The sequence below is a fragment of the Pseudophryne corroboree genome, chromosome 4, assembly GCF_028390025.1.
Source record: "Pseudophryne corroboree isolate aPseCor3 chromosome 4, aPseCor3.hap2, whole genome shotgun sequence".
In the NCBI taxonomy this organism is placed as follows: Eukaryota; Metazoa; Chordata; class Amphibia; order Anura; family Myobatrachidae; genus Pseudophryne; species Pseudophryne corroboree.
The window spans coordinates 778877979-778899450 of NC_086447.1; the positions used below are offsets into that span (position 1 = coordinate 778877979).

At 44.3% G+C, this 21472-nt stretch overlaps 1 protein-coding gene across 4 annotated transcripts in view; it reads right to left on the reverse strand.

Annotated features, from left to right (window-relative positions):
- Positions 1 to 205: 205 nt before the first annotated feature.
- UBR2 (ubiquitin protein ligase E3 component n-recognin 2) overlaps positions 206 to 21472 on the reverse strand; it is a 278406-nt gene continuing 257139 nt past the window's right edge. For all 4 annotated transcript variants that reach the window (XM_063918297.1, XM_063918298.1, XM_063918296.1 and 1 more), the window contains exons 39-47: positions 19805 to 19940; positions 8296 to 8380; positions 7213 to 7343; positions 5518 to 5626; positions 3286 to 3342; positions 2403 to 2480; positions 2120 to 2290; positions 648 to 749; positions 206 to 522 (exon numbers count right to left, since the gene is read on the reverse strand). In XM_063918297.1, coding sequence (XP_063774367.1) covers positions 381 to 522; positions 648 to 749; positions 2120 to 2290; positions 2403 to 2480; positions 3286 to 3342; positions 5518 to 5626; positions 7213 to 7343; positions 8296 to 8380; positions 19805 to 19940 — 1011 coding nt within the window. In that variant the 3' untranslated portion in view covers positions 206 to 380. The remainder of the gene's footprint in view (positions 523 to 647; positions 750 to 2119; positions 2291 to 2402; positions 2481 to 3285; positions 3343 to 5517; positions 5627 to 7212; positions 7344 to 8295; positions 8381 to 19804; positions 19941 to 21472) is intronic.

Sequence of the window (21472 nt, forward strand, 5' to 3'; positions counted from 1 at the left end):
ATTTATTTATTTTTACATAATTTTATCTGCATTAAATAGTATTAAAAACTAGATTATCCTTGAAACAAATGAAATAAATAGACAATTTGTATAATAATGTCCCTTTAAGAGTGTTTCATCTCCTTCTTGTATGACCTGCCTTGGTTTCCCCTCCCTATATACTGGAAGCCCAGCGAAAATGCAAACTAAGAAATCCGACGTGATGTTTGTAGTGTGTGTAAGGAAAATTCTGTTTTATTTAACTAAACAATGATATATAAATTAAAGATCTGCATTGTTTATACAATAACCATATACGAGTCACAATATGTTTGTTTTTAGAAAATGGGTCTGCTAACAAAAAATAAAGAGAAGTATATAATCCCCCAAATACACCAGTATTATAAATGCTGCCATTCGATGCCAGCTAGCGTCTGATTAGCTTCCTGTGCGTGTCCTATTTCTTCTGTGATACTGTGCTGCTGCCACAGCTTCTGGATCTTTTTAAAACGCTCTTTGCAGAGGTGGAGAGGATTCCCGCGTCTACAGAAACCGGAAAACAGCTGTTAGTACAGACAGTGTACAGAGGTAATCTCATTGTGCTAAAATGTTCTAGTTCCATCTCTGCACTACTATGGTAGAGTTTATTATGTTACACTGTGACATACCGCAGGCCTTGATCCGTCTCTCCATAATCATCCAGATAAGGAGGAGCATAGAAACAGCCCTTTGTTTTACCAGCCAAGAAGAGGACTTGACACTCTCTAACTCTGTAGAAACACAAGAAGAGTCAATACATACTAATACATACCCTGAGTTTGACAGAGGTAAAACGCGTCAGTCCTTTGCACTGGTTACCGTGCAATCTATTTGGATACCCTCTGCACCTACAGAACCACTCTGGTGGGATTTACCCCTTATTTGCCAGCCAGTGGAGAGTCAGAAAAAGACTCTACCCTGCAGGAACATCTGGACACGCCAGTTGGCGGCTCCCCATTGCAAGGTGGCCACCTGTGATTATCAGACTGTAAGAGCCATATTACTTTTCTACCAGAGATTATGCTAGTAAACAGCAACTCAATTCAATAGTCCAGAAAGTACTTTCAGCGCTTTTATAATCCAATGTGGAACTAACAGACTGTTATTTCCACATGGGATTATATTACCCATTATTCATACTATACTTTTAATTCAACTGATTTTCATTCAGATATTTTATCAGTGCTCATATACACTACTATACGCCATGGTAAATGTTTTTTTCTTCTTTTTGTATGTTGCAATATGGTGTATATTATCTATACTATATGATATACAGTATCTCATTACATTTTATGACCTGTGTACATCCTAATCCCACACAGCAGCAGCAGGTGCTGAAAGTGGGTTGGGGGCACCAAAGTAGTAACAATTTAAACACAAATATATGGAGTTGCCTGTCTGGCCCACCCTATTGATAGCAATGAATCAGCTTTATTTTCATGCGTTCCAGGATATTTCTCCTGCTCTAACCACAATGTAATGCCTTTGTTCGTCATATTCTGATTGTAGATCTCTGATAGCTGTAGCAATCTAGTGTGAAATGTATTCTAAACTTATCCGGATTTTAAATGTAAACAGCAAGCTCACAAGGGAGATGCATGGACCCCAGACAAGGGAGCGGTAACAAAGGACGGAGTGCTGCGGGGGACCATGGACCAGGCAAATGACGCATCCATGTTAAATGCATTTTTTTTTTCATATCAACTCATTTAACTTAAGTGCTGAATGGAGTTCTTAATGGAAACCATCCCCATAATAATAGTAGTAGTCTCAGGTCAATCATTAGACAAAAGCCTTTGCAGTTACAAGATTTGTGGCGATAGAACTATGGTTCACTGATGTTACTTTCTTACGCCCCCTACTGGATCAGAGTATTATGGCTTCCTCTGAACTTAATTGCTTAAATAGCTATATGTAATAAGCATAAGACAAGACTCATATACAACTCCAATACACAAAGAGCTGCCAAAAACCAGAGATTCAATGCACAGTATTAGGACTACATGCAGGAAATAGGACATGGAGCATGGAGCTACTGCTGTACACTGTTGTGTAAAAATATTTCAATATTCGGTGTTACTGTAGAGAGAACACTGACCTGAGGAAGATCCCCATTCCTGAGCCACAGGTATAAGTATGTGCAGTGCAAGCCCCCACATCATCTCCCTCCAGGTCGGTCTGACAGCAGTAGCTCTGAGAGCACAGCATAGCCCCACAGACCAGGCATAGAGTGGGGGCTCTGCTTTTATCACCACCTGATTTAGGACATCTGAATCAAAGACACAGACATATTAAGTCAATATTCATTGTAGGCACTCACAGAAACACAGGCATGTAAACGCTCAAGAATACATAGGTTTGCTAAACATTTTACTACATACGAAAAATTTGACGCTTGGTTGATGAGACTGCTGTAGTCCTCTGGGAGATCTATTAATTTGTTGGACTCTCGTGGATACCTGAATAAAAGGAACAACAGATGAGAGGAAACTTCACATTACATCAAACCCAACTCATTAAATAATTACAGTGTTTTATTTATAACACAAATTATTATAGATATTTACAAATATATATTCAAATACTGTACACATAGGGGCAGATGTATTAACCTGGAGAAGGTATAAGGAAGTGATAAACCAGTGATATGTGCATGGTGATAAAGGCAGCAGCCAATCAGATCCTAACTGTTAATGTACATATTGGAGCTGATTGGCTGGTGCATTTATCACCTTGCACATATCACTGATTTATCACTTCCTTATGTCTTCTCCAGGTTAATACTTCTGCCCCATTGACTATTTTGCTTGCTTGAAGGGAAACATGGCATAAATAACATGTAAACATATAATAAACCAGGGGTAGGCAACCGGCACTACACATCACAGCATGCCCTGCCACAGTTTTACTATAAAAGCAGGCCAAACAGTGGCAGGGCATCTTCGGATTTGTAGTTTCACAGCAGCTGGAGCACCACGAGATGCCTATCTGTTGTAACCAATAAGACACTACCATATAAAACCATACCAGCAGTGTTACATTTTATATTTCTTTAAAAAAATAAAGTGTCAAAACACACATTTTTAAAGTCTGCTTTTAACCACATTTTACGCAGCATCTGCCAATCAGTAAAATATTAATATTATAATGTATTGGGTAGTCTTACATTATTTGTCCCCTGCTACATGCATACAACTTGCTTGCTAAACAATGATCCCCTGCACCAGCACAAGCACTGATAATTACAATGTAGCGGCAGGTTACCTGATGGCTGTCAGTTCACTATTCAGATATCTTTTCACTTCTTTGTGTTTACACCAACTAACACAAAAAAACACAAATATAATTAGATAAAACCATTTCAAAGAGCGAATACTAATCAATTAATTTGATCTTAAATACACTTATCATGTGCATTAATATAGGACTGCAGAATGTCAATTTGGCCTAAAATGTAGGATACGCCATTTGAGACAAAACTAAAAGTAAAACGCTCCCTTGTTCTACAGAAAAGCGGCGGTGGCAGAACTACGATCACTGCAGGAGCTGCGGCTGCTATGGTGCCCTGAGCAATGCCATCTCACCCTCCTGAGGGCGACTGCTCAGCTTCTGAGCATGCAGCAGGGGCTTCTGGTGTTTTGCTACAGGGTCTGGCCATGCCAAGTTCCATAAACACATAGACACAGCTAAAATTACAATTCCCAACTAGTGAGACAGCTTAAACTTCATTCAAAATTTGGAAGAAATCATCTTCTACCTCCATGCCAAAGGCCGGCTCTTTGTGCAGGTTTGGGCCCCATGGTTTTTCAGGAAAGGCCAGAAGCATTCTTGGTTCCTATTAGTGCCTTGCCCCTAAACCAGTGATGGCTAACCTTGACACTTTAGCTGTTGTTGAACTACACATCCCAGCATGCCCTGCATCAGTTTTAGCATGGCCAAATAGCAAAACTGTAGCAGGGCATGCTGGGATGTGTAGTTAAACAACAGCTGGAGTGTCAAGGTTAGCCATCACTGCCCTAAACGCTTGGAAACCTTGCCTGGTAGATCAGTCCACCCCTTATCTCTGAATCTGCATACACTGTATTACTATGCGCAGCTGCTTGATCGCCCAATGAGATGCCTGGTTATTGTCTCTTCTCGCAATATACTTTACAGCTACTGTTCCACCCAATCCTCTCTGCCCCAAAACAGTTACTCATAAAAGGGCCTTACCCAGAGATGCACGCAATGGCTTGCTCTGCTGTGATCGTGTTCACAGTGTTAGTGCACAAATGTGCTAATGACTCAGCTGCTGTGTTGTGTACAGAGACGCCAACTACTAGTGTCTCACATCCACCACTCACTTACAAAAGTGCAAACATCGTCGCACAATGGACCTCTGAGCAAGTAAATGCTGTATCAGGCTGAGCGTCTCACCAGAGATGCCTGGCCCTCTCCTGCTGCCAACAAATCTACAGTGCAACACTTCAACATGCCCAGGAAATGGTCTAAACATGCCTGCCTTTTTCTAGCCACTCCCCCAAACTCTGGCTACCTGTCACTCCTTTCTATGACTGCTATCGCAAGAAAACTGCGGCACATTTGCAGTGGCAAAAATAAATAACACTAAACCGTGTACAAAATTGGCATTGCGTGCACCTCTGCATCAGATCCATACCCCACCCCCATGCTGTAGTTGACAAATCAATCATTGTCCAAATGCTTTGTTTTCCATTATGTTGCATTGTACTCACTCATGTTCAGAGTGTTCTTTTACTAAATAAGATCTATTGTATTGTTTCTATGGGGGTGATTCAGACCTGAACGCTGGGCTGCAAACTTTGCCGTCCTGCGTTCGGATAGTCGCCACTTCCAGGGGGAGTGTAAATTCACAGTGCAAGTGTGCGATCCCATGTGTACGCAGAGCTGCAAATATCCAGTGTGTGCAGTCTCTGCGCAGCCCAGGACTTACTCCTACAGTGCGAGGAGAACGGGCTGATCGGGGCCAGAGCTGACATCAGACACCCTCCCTGAAAACGCTTGGACACGCCTGCATTTTTCTGGACACTCCCAATAAATGGTCAGTTACCACCAACAAACGGCTTCCTCCTGTCAAATCACCTTGCGAACACCTGTGTGATCGGATTTTTTGCACCATCCCGTCGCTGACCGGCAATGCCCTTTGTTGCTGTCAGACGCGCGTGCCAATTGCGGTGCATACGCAGTTACTACATCACCCCCCCCCCACCGAGTGCGAAAACGCACAGCAGCGATCATGTCTAAATCCCCCCCTATGTCCCATTACGATATACTCTATTATCTTGAGTTGACAAATAGAGTTTAAAGAAAAAAATGACAACAGAAAATAGAGGTCTGAATTCAGATAGCAAGGCAAGGGGAAAAGTCAGACATGTAGGGTCCCGGTCAACAATCCTTGCTAAAGTTTATTGGATTATATAATAAACCCATAAATTTGAAATATTCCAGTCTTGCTTTGTACACCAAGTTTGTGATTACCTATTTATGAGTGTATCCGTCACATGGGGATTTTCCTGAAAAAGGCTGATTAAATTGGTTGGCAGCGACAGATAACTGCAAAGATGATCAATCTGGCTCAATCCACTCACTAAAAGTACAAAAAGAAAACTCATTTTATAATGTACCTGTAATCCCATGTACCCCTCTATAAAACAGACACTGTGGAGTTAGAAGATACTCATGATGGAAATAAGAGTGTGTACACACGGTGAGATCCTTGCTATGCCCGATTTTCACTTGCGATTTCCCTTGAACTCCCCAGAGCCCAGATAGCACAGATTTTTACTAACTTTTCTTGAGATATGGACTATGTGTGCTTACGATTTTGGCTTATGTGAGATGTCATTGACATGTGAGATGAACTAGATAGTACACCGATCTAGCAAGGATTGACTTGCCTGCACGGTCTATCTTTTCTTGCGATGCCGACCTGGCGGGACCGCGCATCGGGATCGAATCGGGATCGCAAGGTGACTTTCACCTTGCGATCTGCACTAACTTTTCTTGCAATTTTGACTATATAGTCAAAATCGAAAGAAAATATCTCACCGTGTGTACACACCCTAAGAAACATGGAATGTGTTTTAGATTCATAGCCTGTTAGTTTGCGTAGTTGTTCCTTATACCAGAGGTTCCCAAACTGTGTGCCGTGGCTCCCTTGGGTGCCTCGGGACACTTGCAGGGGTGCCCTGGGTTGGTGGTCCAGGACCAATTCAAATTATTCATGGTCAATAGAATAGGCAAAACCAGTGCTGGTGGCTGCCAGTCATAAAATATGTGGCCAAACAGAAGCAAATCTTGTCCCTCACCACACAACTGACCCTAAGGATGACATATAAACGCAATCTACTTAATGTAATATTTCTTTCTAAATTTCTCAATAAGAAATATTTGGCCTAGGGGTGCCGTGAAAAAAATTCTGATATTCTAGGGCGCCGTGATTCAAAAAAGTTTGGAAACCACTGCCTTATACGTTACTGAATATGGCAGATTCTATGTTACATAAACAATGTGGATATAAAGGGGTAATTTACTGCTGCTAATGTATTCCCCTGGGGCTGTCCTATTAGCCCAGATGCCGGCATGTTATCCTGTGATACCTCCGGCACCCGAAGCCTAATCCATGATAAGCAGCCCTTCAGAGCTGCGATAACACATGGAATGAGGTACTTATCCCGGATCCCATGTGTCATCGCCAAAAATGGGAACTTTTCGGACGAAAAAAACAGGCTAGCAAGGGGATAGCCCAATACTCACCATTGGGCTAAAAAATTTAAATTAGCTTGTTTTTTGCGGCTGTAAAATTGACGGGGCTAACTGGATACCCTAGAAAGTGTTTAAACACACTATCGGGGGAATCTAATAGCGGGTGAAGGATGCGGGTTGCCATTGCAGGGGCATTAAAAAGCTAACAAAGACACCGCATCCCTCACCACTCGTGACTCATTTCCCCCCAAAATTTGCACAATTTTGTATGAAGCCCTATGGGGCGGCAAGCAAAATTGTGCAAGTCTGTGCTGCCATTAAGTGCAGCTGTTACTGCACTAACTAGCAGGGGCAAAAACATTGTCCAGAATTGCATATGCCCCTATGTATCATGTGTGGGTAATCTGCACAGACTGGTGATTTCACAATAAATTAAATGCATAATATGGTGTAAATTCATTAGCATACCTGGCAATTCAGCTGGTGCGGGGACACCATTCAGGTAATGGAAAAACAGAGCTGAACATCTCAGGAAGGGAAGAATAGCAACTTTTATTGCTCTGTAAAGATGCCAGCCAGAAGGCCACTTCTTCATTGTGCTGTAAGGTCACAGAAACAGATAAGGGAACTTTAATGACTTCAAATCATTACAGTAGAAGAAAGTGCGCATATTTCTGGGCTCTCTTAAATGGCCTTCAATTTCAGGAATGTGCACCTGACTTTAGTCTAGAAGCATTATATCACATTATGAGATTACAGCACCAGCACAAAGTTGTCAAATATCCCAAACTGTAGAGTAAAGGAGAGATCCGTGCTTCATTTCTAAGCAATCTGACTAGACTGCTTAGAAAATAAGCACGGATCTCTCCGTGTGTATGCCCATAGCGATAGCGATGCACGGTCCCACGCATCGCTATTGCCGGTACTAGATTGTGCCAATCTGGTAAGGTCGCTCACTTCACCGCTGTGTGAAGTGAGCGTCCCCCCCCCCCCCCCCGCCCTCCCCCCTCAGCACACATTGCGCTGTGCAGAGCGGGGGGAGAGAAGTGTGCTGAGCGGTCTGCAATAGATTGCTCAGCACACATCTCTACGTGTGTACCCCCTTTAATCATACTCCCAATGGTCCTTGTATCGCTTTCTGTTACTAACACGTGATACCTTCCGATACACTACACACAATCCTGTCTGTAATCAGTAAGAAGCTTTTACATGATACTATTTCCCATCAGATGCACTAGACCAGGCCTGGCCAACCTGTGGCTCTCCAGATGTAGTGAAACTACACATCCCAGCATGCCCTGCCACAGTTTTATCATTCCCTAATAGCAAAACTGTGGCAAGGCATGATGGGACTTGTATTTTCACAACAGCTGAAGAGCCACAGGTTGGCCAGGCCTGCACTAGACCATGTAACATTCATGACACTAAAGTTACACTGCCTCACTCCCACCTTCACATAAAACATAAGAAATAAACTTTGGCTGTCAAACTATTATGTCATAGGAAATACCCCAAATCAGTTTTGCAATGAAGTAACAGAATGTCGCTCACCTTCCAGTGCACTGGCAGATCATCCTATACAGAGATAACACATCATGTTCCTCTTCTGAGCTTTCTTGGTCCATTCCATCTTCATCTGCAAAAAATAACATAAAAAATAAATAAACAACATTTTTGAGTAAATACACAGGGTCCTTCCCTGAATATGTAGCCACAGTATGTATTAACAGAGCAACACAAAATATGAGCTATGTTTCTCTTTCATTTCACTGATACGCAAATAAAGGGACAATATATGTAGAGATATATATGTAAAGATATATTTAGACAGAGATCAGCAGACGTCTTAGTAAAAAGTAAAGACAAAAGGGGAGGGGGGGGTATACTGTAGTGGTGTAAATAGTATCATACAATTGCATTGAAAAGTTACATCTGTGTGTCTAATGTGTTAACAGCATTTGTCCGCTTGCTGTGTGCTCACACTATGAAGGACTTTCTTTAGTCAGGGTATCCAACTTTTACAAACCTGCAACTAAATTATAGCTGCTGAGCATTCAGACTGATGATATATATAAGTTTGTTTGGCTAGTACTTATTTTTCATTTATTTATGAACAGTTTCTTACATAGCTCCGCAAATTCTGTTCCACTTTACAATTGGAAACAACAATGGTAAAACAAAACTGGGTAATAACAGTCATAGAGGCAGGAAGGCCCTGCTCGCAACTTTACAATCTATAGGGAACTTAGCACCTATCCTTGTGTACCAATGCCATCTACTGCATAACTGTCCACCAGATTGCAAAGGTTCTTCGTTGGATACACGATATGGCTACATAGCAATGTTGGCCTGGGGTCAGGAGGATGGGAAAGTGAAAAGAGAGAACATTTTTGAGGATATGTGTGGACTGTACAGTGAGGATGTAATTGTATAGTAAAGCTTATGAAGGTTATGTGAGCAGTTCCGGAATTTGTTACACTTTAGAGTTGAGTTTTCAGGGAACGTTTCAAGGTTTGGAGACTAGAGGAGAGTCTTATTGTGCGTGATAGGGCATTCCACAGAGTAGGTGCCTGGGAGCGAATGAGGAGTGTGGATGAGAGCTGTGGATCTAGTGAAAAGCGGAGAGGTCGGGTTGGGAGATATTTTGAGATAAGCGAAGAGATGCACATTGGTGTAGTTTGGTTTATTGCCTTGTGTGTGAGTAAAAGTATTTCTCTAACGTCCTAGTGGATGCTGGGAACTCCGTAAGGACCATGGGGAATAGCGGGCTCCGAAGGAGGCTGGGCACTCTAGAAAGATTTATGACTACCTGGTGTGCACTGGCTCCTCCCACTATGACCCTCCTCCAAGCCTCAGTTAGATCTTGTGCCCGGCCGAGGTTGGATGCACACTAGGGGCTCTCCTGAGCCTCTAGAAAGAAAGTATAGAATTAGGTTTTTTATTTTCAGTGAGACCTGCTGGCAACAGGCTCACTGCAGCGAGGGACTAAGGGGAGAAGAAGCGAACTCGCCTGCTTGCAGCCGGATTGGGCTTCTTAGGCTACTGGACACCATTAGCTCCAGAGGGATCGACCGCAGGCCCAGTCCTTGGTGTTCGGTCCCGGAGCCGCGCCGCCGTCCCCCTTACAGAGCCAGAAGCAAGAAGAGGTCCGGAAAATCGGCGGCAGAAGACATCCTGTCTTCACCAAGGTAGCGCACAGCACTGCAGCTGTGCGCCATTGCTCCTCAGCACACTTCACACTCCGGTCACTGAGGGTGCAGGGCGCTTGGGGGGGGCGCCCTGAGCAGCAATAAAAACACCTTGGCTGGCAAACATACATCACATATAACCCCCAGGGCTATATGGATGTATTTTAACCCCTGCCAGAATCCATAAAAATGCGGGAGAATAGGCTGCGGAAAAGGGGCGGAGCTATCTCCCTCAGACACACTGGCGCCATTTTCTCTTCACAGTGCAACTGGAAGAAAGCTCCCCAGGCTCTCCCCTGTAGTTTTCAGGCTCAAAGGGTTAAAAAGAGAGGGGGGGGGCACTAAATGTAGGCGCAATATTGTATATACAAGCAGCTATGGGGGAAAATTCACTCAGTTATAGTGTTAATCCCCACATTATATAGCGCTCTGGTGTGTGCTGGCATACTCTCTCTCTGTCTCCCCAAAGGGCTTTGTGGGTCCTGTCCTCAGTCAGAGCATTCCCTGTGTGTGTGCGGTGTGTCGGTACAGCTGTGTCGACATGTTTGAGGAGGAGGCTTATATAGTGACGGAGCAGATGCCGATAAATGTGATGTCGCCCCCTGTGGGGCCGACACCAGGGTGGATGGTTAGGTAAAAGGTATTAACCGACAGTGTCAACTCCTTACATAAAAGGCTGGATGACGTAACAGCTATGGGACAGCCGGCTTCTCAGCCCGTGCCTGCCCAGGCGTCTCAAAGGCCATCAGGGGCTCAAAAACGCCCGCTCATTCAGATGGCAGACACAGATGTCGACACGGAGTCTGACTCCAGTGTCGACAAGGTTGAGACATATACACAATCCACTAGGAACATCCGTGACTTGATCCCGGCAATAAAAAATGTGTTACACATTTCTGACATTAACCTCTAAAAATGGGTTTTTATGTTTGGGGAGAAAAAGCAGGCAGTGTTTTGTTCCCCCATCAGATGAATGAATGAAGTGTGTGAAAAGCGTGGGTTCCCCCTGATAAGAAACTGGTAATTTCTAAAAAGTTACTGATGGCGTACCTTTTCCCGCCAGAGGATAAGTTACGCTGGGAGATATCCCCTAGGGTGGATAAGGCGCTCACACGGTTGTCAAAATAGGTTTGGCACTGCCGTTTTAGGAACGGCCACTTTGAAGGTACCTGTTGATAAAAAGCAGGAGGCTATCCTGAAGTCTGTATTTACACACTCAGGTACTAGACTGATACCTGCAGAGCGTGCTGCTGCAGCGTGGTCGGTGACCCTGTCAAATGAGAACATATTAAAGACGTCGTCTTATATATGAGGGATGCACAGAGGGATATTTTACCGGCTGGCATCCAAAATGAATGTAATGTCCATTCTGTCAGGAGGGTATTAGAGACCTGTCACTGGACAGGTGATGCTGCCTTTTAAAAGGCGCATAGAGATTCTGCCTTATAAGGGTGAGGAATTATTTGGGGATGGTCTCTGGGACCTCGTATCCGCAGCAACAGCTGGAAAGAAATATTTTTACCTCAATTTTCCTCACAGACTAAGAAAGCACTGTATTATCAGGTACAGTCCTTTCGGCTTCAGAAAAGCAAGCGGGTCAAAGGCGCTTCCTTTCTGTACAGAGACAAGGGAAGAGGGAAAAAGCTGCACCAGTCAGCCTGTTCCCAGAATCATAATTCTTCTCTCGCTTCCTCTGAGTCCACAGCATGACGCGGGGGCTCCACAGGTGTAGCCAGGTACGGTGGGGGGCCGTCTCAAAAATTTCAGCGATCAGTGGGCTCGCTCACAGGTAGATCCCTGTTTCATTCAAGTAGTATTTCAGGGGTACAAGCTGGAATTCGATATGTCTTCCCCCCGCCGTTTCCTCAAATATGCCTTGCCGACAACTCCCTCAGGCAGGGAGGCTGTGCTAGAGGCAATTAATAAGCTGTATTCCCAGCAGGTAATACTTAAGGTGCCCCTACTCCAACAAGGACGGGGTTACTATTCCACACGGTTTTGGGGTACCGAAACCGCATGGTTCGGTGTGACCCTTTTTTATATTTAAAATCCTTGAACACATACATAAAAAATTCAAGTTCAAGATGGAATCGCTCAGGGCGGTTATTGCAAGCCTGGACGAGGGGGATTACATGGTATCCCGGAACATCAAGGATGCTTACCTGCATGTCCCTATTTACTATCCTCGCCAGGAGTACCTCAGATTGTGGTACAGGATTACCATTACCAAATCCAGACTCTGCCGTTTGGACTGTACATGGCACCGAGGGTGTTACCATGGTAATGGCCGGAATGAGGATACTCCTTCGAAAAGGGGAGTTTTTAATTATCCCGTACTTGGACAATCTCCTTATAAGGGCGAGGTCCAAGGAGCAGTTGCTAGTCGGGGTAGCACTATTTTGGAAAGTGCTACAACAGCAAGGTTGGATTCTAAACAGTCCAGAGTCACAGCTGGTTCCTACGACACGTCTACTGTTCCTGGGGATGGTTCTGGACACAGACCAGAAATAAGTGTTTCTCCAGGAGGAGAAAGCCAAGGAGCTGTCATCTCTAGTCAGAGACCTCCTGAAGCCAAAAACAGATATCGGTGCATCATTGCACGCGAGTCCTGGGAAAAATGATAGCTTCCTACGAAGCAATCCCATTCGGCAGGTTCCATGCAAGAACTTTTCAGGGGGACCTGTTAGACAAGTGGTCCGGGTCGCATCTTCAGATGCATTAGGCTGATAACCCTGTATCCAAGGACCAGGGTATCTCTACTGTAGTGGCTGCAGAGTGCCCATCTTCAAGAGGGCCGCAGGTTCGACATACAGGACTAGGTCCTAGTGACCATGGATGCCAGCCTTTGAGGCTGGGGGGCAGTCACACAGGGAAGAACCTTCCAGGGACTTTGGTCAAGTCAGGTGACTTCCCTACATAACTGGAACAGAGGGCCATTTACAATGCCCTGAGTCAGGCAAGGCCTCTGCTTCAAAACCAGCCGGTCCTGATCCAATCAGGCAACATCACGGCAGTCGCCCATGTAAACCAACAGGGCGGCACAAGAAGCAGGATGGCGATGGCAGAAGCCACAAGGATTCTCCGATGGGCGGAAAATCATGTGTTAGCACTGTCAGCAGTGTTCATTCCCGGAGTGGACAACTGGGAAGCAGATCTTCTCAGCAGACACGACTTCCACCCGAGAGTGTGGGGACTTCATCCAGAAGTCTTCCAAAGGATTGTACACCATTGGGAAAGGCCACAGGTGGACATGAAGGCGTCCCGCCTCAACAAAAAAGCTATAAAAGATATTGCGCCAGGTCAAGGGACCTTCAGGCGATAGCTGTGGACGCTCTGGTAACACCGTGGGTGTACCAGTCGGTTTATGTGTTCCCCCCTCTGCCTCTCATACCAAAGGTACTGAGAATAATAAGAAGTCGAGGAGTAAGAACGATACTCGTGGTTCCGGATTGGCCAAGAAGAGCCTGGTACCCAGAACTTCAAGAAACTATATATCAGAGGACCCATGGCCTCTGCCGCTCAGACAGGACCTGCTGCAGCAGGGGCCCTGTCTGTTCCAAGACTTACCGCGGCTACGTTTTGATGGCATGGCGGTTGAACGCCGGATCGTAAAGGAAAAGGGCATTCCGGAGGAAGTCATTCCTACGCTGATTCAAGCCAGGAAAGATGTTACTGCAAAACATTATCACCGCATATGGCGGAAATATGTTGCTTGGTGAGGCCAAAAAGGCCCCAACAGAGGAATTTCAACTAGGTCGATTTCTGCATTTCCTACAAGCAGGAGTGTCTATGAGCCTAAAATTAGGCTCCATTAAGATACAGATCTCGGCTCTGTCGATTTTCTTCCAGAAAAAATTAGCTTCAGTACCTGAAGTTCAGACATTGTAAAAGGAGTGCTGCATATTCAGCCCCCAGTTGTGCCTCCAGTGGCACCTTGGGATCTCAACGTGGTGTTGAGTTTCTTAAAATCACATTGGTTTGAACCACTAAAAACTGTGGATCTAAAATATCTCACGTTGAAAGTGGTCATGTTATTGGCCTTGGTTTCGGCCAGGCGTGTGTCAGAATTGGCGGCTTTGTCATGTAAAAGCCCTTATCTGATTTTCCATATGGATAGGGCAGAATTGAGGACTCGTCCCCAGTTTCTCCCTAAGGTGGTATCAGTTTTGCACTTGAACCAACCTATTGTGGTGCCTGCGGCTGCTAGGGACTTGGAGGATTCCAAGTTACTGGACGTAGTCAGGGCTTTGAAAAATTATGTTTCCAGGACGGCTAGAGTCAGGAAAATTGACTCGCTATTTATCCTGTATGCACCCAACAGGCTGGGTGCTTCTGCTTCTAAGCAGACTATCGCTCGCTGGATCTGTGACACGATTCAGCAGGAGCATTCTGCGGCTGGACTGCCGCATCCTAAATCAGTGAAAGCCCATTCCACTGCGAAGGTGGGCTCATCTTGGGCGGCTGCCCGAGGGTTCTCGGCTTTACAACTTTGCCGAGCTGTTACTTGGTCAGGTGCAAACACGTTTGCAAAATTCAAAAAATTTGATACCCTGGCTGAGGAGGACCTTGAGTTCTCTCATTCGGTGCTGCAGAGTCATCCGCACTCTCCCGCCCGTTTGGGAGCTTTGGTATAATCCCCATGGTCCTTACGGAGTTCCCAGCATCCACTAGGACGTTAGAGAAAATAAGATTTTACTCACCGGTAAATCTATTTCTCGTAGTCCGTAGTGGATGCTGGGCGCCCATCCCAAGTGCGGATTGTCTGCAATACTTGTAAATGGTTATTGATAACTAAAGGGTTATTGTTGAGCCATCTGTTGAGAGGCTCAGTTGTTTTCATACTGTCAAACTGGATATAGTATCACGAGTTGTACGGTGTGATTGGTGTGGCTAGTATGAGTCTTATCCGGGATTCAAAATCCTTCCTTATTATGTCAGCTCGTCCGGGCACAGTGTCCTAACTGAGGCTTGGAGGAGGGTCATAGTGGGAGGAGCCAGTGCACACCAGGTAGTCATAAATCTTTCTAGAGTGCCCAGCCTCCTTCGGAGCCCGCTATTCCCCATGGTCCTTACGGAGTTCCCAGCATCCACTACGGACTACGAGAAATAGATTTACCGGTGAGTAAAATCTTATTTTTAGATTGAATACGGTAGAATACTGGTAACCAGTGGAGGGACTGGCAGAGTGGATCTGCAGACGATGAACATCTAGCGAGGAAGATTAGCCTCGCAGCTGCATTCAGAATGGATTGTAGTGGTGAGAGTCTCTTTTTGGGAAGACCAGTAAGAAGACTATTGCAATAATATATGTAGAACATAATGAAAACATGGATTACAGATTTTGCAGTGTCTTGTGTAAGGTATGGACGTATTTTGGATATGCTTTTTAGATACATGTAACATGTTTTTGAGACAGATTAAATTTGGGGAGCAAAGGACAGTTGAGTTAAGGATGACACCTAGGCAGAAAGCTTGTGTAGTAGGATTGATTGTCAAGTTCTCAACAGTGACAGAAATATCAAGTTAATAACTACTATTGGGCGGTGAAAATATAATTAACTCTGTTTTGGAAATATTAAGTTTGAGGTGGCGAGATAACATCCATGATGTGAACCATGATGGTCTGGACCATTATGTCACCGTCTTTGTTTATCCTTGGTATCGTTGAACTAGTGTATTCCTTGCGAGCGCAAAGAAGCCCCTTGCGGGTTCGGTTCTATTCCCACTCTATGGTGTCGTGGACACCCACGAGTGTTAAATAGTCCCTGCTAGTCGGCATGTCGACTGTCGGGATTTAGAGGGTTCAGGATGTAGCCATGACCGCTGGTCACATAACTACATCCCGTTTGGATGACTTGAAGAAAGGGATTTAATGGTTAGTATAAAAAAAAAAAATCCATTTATGCTTCTGCAGAAAGGCAATGAGATGTCGAAAGGCCACCTTCAAGCCCTTAAAAAAGGATCACCTAAGAATGAACATCTGTCTGAAAGACAAGCCTACTGAAAGTAGCCTTTTCCAGATGAGACAATGGGTGGGGATGATCAGGGAGCAGCTTGGCAAACCTGGGCCACCAACAGCACTGGAGCGGAGCTTGTACTAGCCTGGCGGGAGTTCCTGGAGCTGAGCGGGGGTACTGCTGGCCCAACAATCCTGTGGGACGCATTTAAAGCATTTATATGTGGTTCTTTAATTAGAGAGGTTGCCACTAAGAGCTGATTATAAACGCCAAGAATTGGAGTTGGAGGCTTCATGCAGGTCCCTAGAAATACAATATTTACAGGATGGGCTGGTATCATCTAAAGAAACCTGGTAGATTGTTTGTCTGATAAAGCCAAATACCATTTACTGTATGCCCAACATTCATACTATGCCACAGGCAATAGACCTGGTACTTATCTGGCGCACTTAGCGGCATCAGATAAAACTTCTAACACTGTACTTACCCTACGCAGGGATGATGATGTAACATATGTGAAAACCCCTGAAATAGTGGCCCAATTTGTCACTTACTATAAAAGCCTGCATAGTACGAGATTATCAGCCAATTTGACTGAAATAAATGACTATCTCGACGGTATTCCGCTTCCCTCACTCTCTAATGAGGCTGAATTCCTAGATTTCCCTTTGTCATTGACGGAGATTGACACGGCCATTAAAATGTTTCCTGGAGGTAAGGCACCAGGGCTAGATAGGATACCTATTGAGCTCTATAAAAAACACAGACTTTTATGGCCCCAAATTGCTTACTCTGTTCAATGACTTGTTGGAATTCGGATTGCTGCCTGATTCTAGGACTGAGGCTTTGATAATAGTGCTTTTAAAACCGGATAAAGACCCGGAGAAAGCAGATTCGTACAGACCTATCTCGCTACTATCTACTGACATCAAGATCTTAGCTAAGGTCCTGGCACTTAGGTTGAACTCTGTTATAGTTCAAATTATCCATATAGATCAGACTGGTTTTGTGGCGGGGCGGTCCACTCTAACTAACCTAAGGCGTTTGTTTACGCATCTTCAAGGCTCTCGCGAGGACGCTGGCACCTCTATTATAGTGTCTCTTGATGCTGCTAAAGCTTTTGATTCTGTGGAGTGGATGTTCTTGTGGGAATCTATGGACCGATTCGGCATAGGACCATGCTTTATACAATGGGTCAAGTTACTGTAATCAACTCCCTCAGCCAGGGTATCGGTAAACGGTTACCTGGCCAGGGGTACAAGGCAGGGCTGGCCATTATCCCCTACCCTTTTTGCCTTGGCAGTGGAGCCATTAGCGTGTTTGGACCCACGGGTGGGGGGCTTTCGGGTGGGCCATCTCACGGACAAATCGCTCTATACGTAGATTATATCCTGCTGTTTATATCAGAATATTGCAATACCATGCCATACGTGTTGAGTATTATTGATACCTTTGGCAGATACTCTGGTTTGTCCATCAATTGGGATAAGTCTTGCATCCTGCCCTTTCGCGGTGCTTGTCCTAGTGTCCCTCTCGTGGCCCTCCCTCTACGCTGGGTAGACTCATTTAAGTATTTGGGTATCTGGGTCACAAACAATCCCTCTCAATATTTCTCCTTAAATATAAAACCTCATATAGACTATTTGCATTCCCGTTTTGCGGTATGGGGGACGCTACCTCTTACTGTAACAGGTATAATTAATTTAGTAAAAATGGTCGCCCTGCCTAAATTGCTATATGCACTGCAAGACTCTCCTGTTTATCTCCCATTAAAAACCTTTACGAAAATTGATGGCCTTTTATCGTTTATTGTACGGTCTAGTTGCTGGGTCAGAATAAAGTTGGACACCCTCACCCGCCCGCGGGACTCTGGGGGCCTAGTCCTCCCTAAATTTAGTTTGTATTACCTAGCGGCACAATTGTTACATATCAGTAAGTGGTTATTTGATCCTGGTAGGGATGAATTGACTTCCCGAATTCTGTATGAAAATGACCACCACTATACCCCAATACAACTACTGTTGAGTGACAATGTGACCCTCCTTAAACTGCCATTTATTAAACAGGCAGTTCTAGTTTGGAGACAGACACAAAGATTATTACAAGGAGAGGGTTGGGACCCGGAAACACCCTTGGCGTACACGCGTACCCTTACTGAGCTTGCTTCGTTGCAGGTTGGGGAAGTCTGGCACCGTCATGGGATACAATCTCTTGGACAATTATATCACATGGGTATATTTAAGTCTTTCCAACAATTCCAGGAGGATTATAATGTTCCTACCTTTTATTTTTATCGATATTTACAACTTCGCCAAGCATGTCACACTCAATTTGCGGCTGCCCCCCTGATGCTCCAGGACACACCCTTTCGTGAACTATTTTTTAATACCCAAAATTGTACTATTTCAATATTTTATTCGGCTCTGCTCCATGCCTACCATGTTGTGGCCCTTCCTTTTCTTAAATCTAAATGGGAGGGTGATCTGGGGCCCATTGCAGATGATATTGGGGGGGGGGGGGGGTGCACTGGGTGCCTCTAGACTGGCGACCACAACTGTTGGATATCAACAGGTACATCTTTTTGTTTTACACAGTCTATATTACTCCTGAGAGGTATTTGAGATTCGGAGGAAGATCGGACTCTAAATGCCCCAAGTGTGCTATAGCAGTGGGCACTTTTTGGCACATGCTCTGGTCCTGCCAGATAGTTAACGCATTCTGGCAGGATGTACTTAAGATTTTAATTTACACTGGAATACCTGCAGATGCGCTGTCCCCGCTTGTATGTATCTTGGAAGTGTTGGATGAGGAGTTGCTGGATGCCCCCTCCAGACGTTATGTTATTAACCTAGTCTCTATAGCCCGCTCGTGGATGGCCCCTACAGGCCCAGATATTGATTCATGGATTTCCCTAGTGCAGGGGTTCTCAAACTCGGTCCTCAGGACCCCACACAGTGCATGTTTTGCAGGTAACCCAGCAAGTGCACAGGTGTATTAATTACTCACTGACACATTTTAAAAGGTCCACAGGTGGAGCTAAGTATTTCACTTGTGATTCTGTGAGGAGACCTGCAAAACATGCACTGTGTGGGGTCCTGAGGACCGAGTTTGAGAACCTGTGCCCTAGTGAATACTATAGTGGCACATGAAAAATTCGTCTACATATCCAGGAAAGCCATCTCCAAATTTGATGAAATATGGGATAGGTGGCTATCTTCACCATATGTTAAGGATGCTCACATCACCATGCCCCGAAGTGCTGGATTGGGTTCATCTTAGTATAGTATTTTATGTCGCTAGATACTGAAGATAAAGAAATGGATATATTGTTTGCACAGAAATAATAAATAATATAATTTATATTTAGGCTACTAGTCTCTGTATCTGGTATGAATATACAGCGTAATCTATGTGTGGTGTCATACTTAATCAACACCCCTGGAAGGCAATGTTCGCTCACATTTAAAGTTTATATTTGTGTATTGCACAGCTGTGTATGCCAGTAAAGTCCAAATGCGCTAATGTGAGATATAATGTTCTGTTAAATGTTGCTAAAGTAATGTTACCAACAGCAATGCTTTAATGTTGTTTTTTGTCGTAATGAAAGTAATTAAAAATTATAATAAAAATTGTTGAATTTAAAAAAAAAAACCCTGGGCCACCAACGACCCATGGCGTTCTGCCCAAGGAGCGCAGACCACGATGGTCGAGAGGTTTGTCAGCTCTTGAAAATGGAGAACCAGTTCTGATCTTGGGGTCTACAAGAAATGGTCCTGAGTGAGCTCAGTAAAGGGTATCTGATAACCCATAAATGTCCTTCACCTGGATTACTAAAATGCGCAGTTTACACACAAATTCAAAGAACAATAACTCCGGTCTAATCATACTGTATTCCCTAGAGAGAAAAGCATTTACCTGGGCATGATGTGATAATTATCTGGAAGATATGTGCCATGGTGACCAGGTGAAAAAGATGAAGGTCACCAGTGCCCAAGCTGTACCCTGAAAAGTCCTGGCACTGTACGGCTGGGAAAGAAAGCATCAAGCTCACCTGCCGGGAGAGATACACGAGTCCTTAGTTTATACAACACAGCGGTGCCGGATATTTTGCTAACACTGTATACATAACATGCTTGGTTAGAGGAAAATCAAAGAGAGTTTCCCATAGCAAAAATGAAGTATTTTGGATATCGGATTTTTTTGTATTTCGGAACATTTACATATCACAATGAGCTATCCAGGGGATGGGATGCAAGTCTAAACACAGAAAGCATTTATTTTTCTATACACCTTATACACACAGCCTGAAGATAATTGTATACAATGTTTCTAATAATTTTGTGCATTTAACAGGTTGTGTACATTAAATCACCAGAAATCAAAGGATATGGGAGACTCCACCTGTAACAGGAATTGCAAATATATATTTTTTTAGAGAAACCATAAGAAGGTTGTCGGCAATTAATAAATCTGTGCGGAAGTGTTAAAATAATTGGGGGAAGGGACTAACGAACATTTAAAAATGTACTTGATTTGAAAAATCATACAAATTATACGATATACTTTTATGAACATTATGAACGTTATTTTATAAACGTTACTTTCTGATGGCAAAAGCACATTAACATAACTGATACCCTATCTACTTCAGGTTAAGATGAAGCAAGACCCCACGCTATGAGGAAAGCCATTCATACATAACTTTCTCCACGCTTGCTGGTGGCTGATACACTGTGTGAGGCCTATGGGATGGGAGTCAGAGATTTGTTATTTCTCTTTCATCCATTTGGGGGACGTTGCGCCGTATCTTGTGGGTTAGAGGTGTGTGGTTGTGGAGTTTGGCACAGGACTATTAAAACCTGACTCCTCCCCCCTCTAACCCCTCCCATCTCCTTCCTGCCTAGCCAGCACCTCAGTTTCATGCCTGTGGAGTATAGACACAGATTTTTGTCTCTCTGAAGATTTTAGTTAGGTATTTTCTTATTTTATTACTTGGAGTGCCTAGTCCCTGTGTACAGGTGACAGATACTACTAGAGTGGGGTTAGCTAGAGTTCCCACTCTATTCTGCCGCTGGAGGTCACCACACTTCGGTCACTGGGGCTGGATTCCTGTTTCTAAGAAGTCGGCAGTGAGAAGGTACAGGATAGACACAATCTGTATCTGACAGTATTGGTCTATCCTTCCTATATCTTTCATATATATATATTTATGCATTTGGCTCTCTTAGATGTGCTTAGGGCCTTACGGATTTATTTATCTCGTACGGATTCTATCCGTCGTACGGATGCATTGTTGGTTTTTAATTGATGCGTCCAAACGAGATTGGCCGGCTTCCAAGTACACAGTGGCTCGTTGGGTAACTTCGGCCATCAAACAGTCTTCTGATGTTTCAGTTCCTGACTCAATTCGAGCTCCTTCGACTCGAGCTGTTGGAGCCTCTTGGGCTGTTCGCGGTGGTGCATCTATTGAGCAGCTGTGTAGGGCGGCGACCTGGTCGTCTGTGCATACGTTTAAAAAGTTTTACCATTTTCATACTTTCGGTTTGGAGACTGCCTCTGTTGGGCGTCAAATTTTGCGGACGG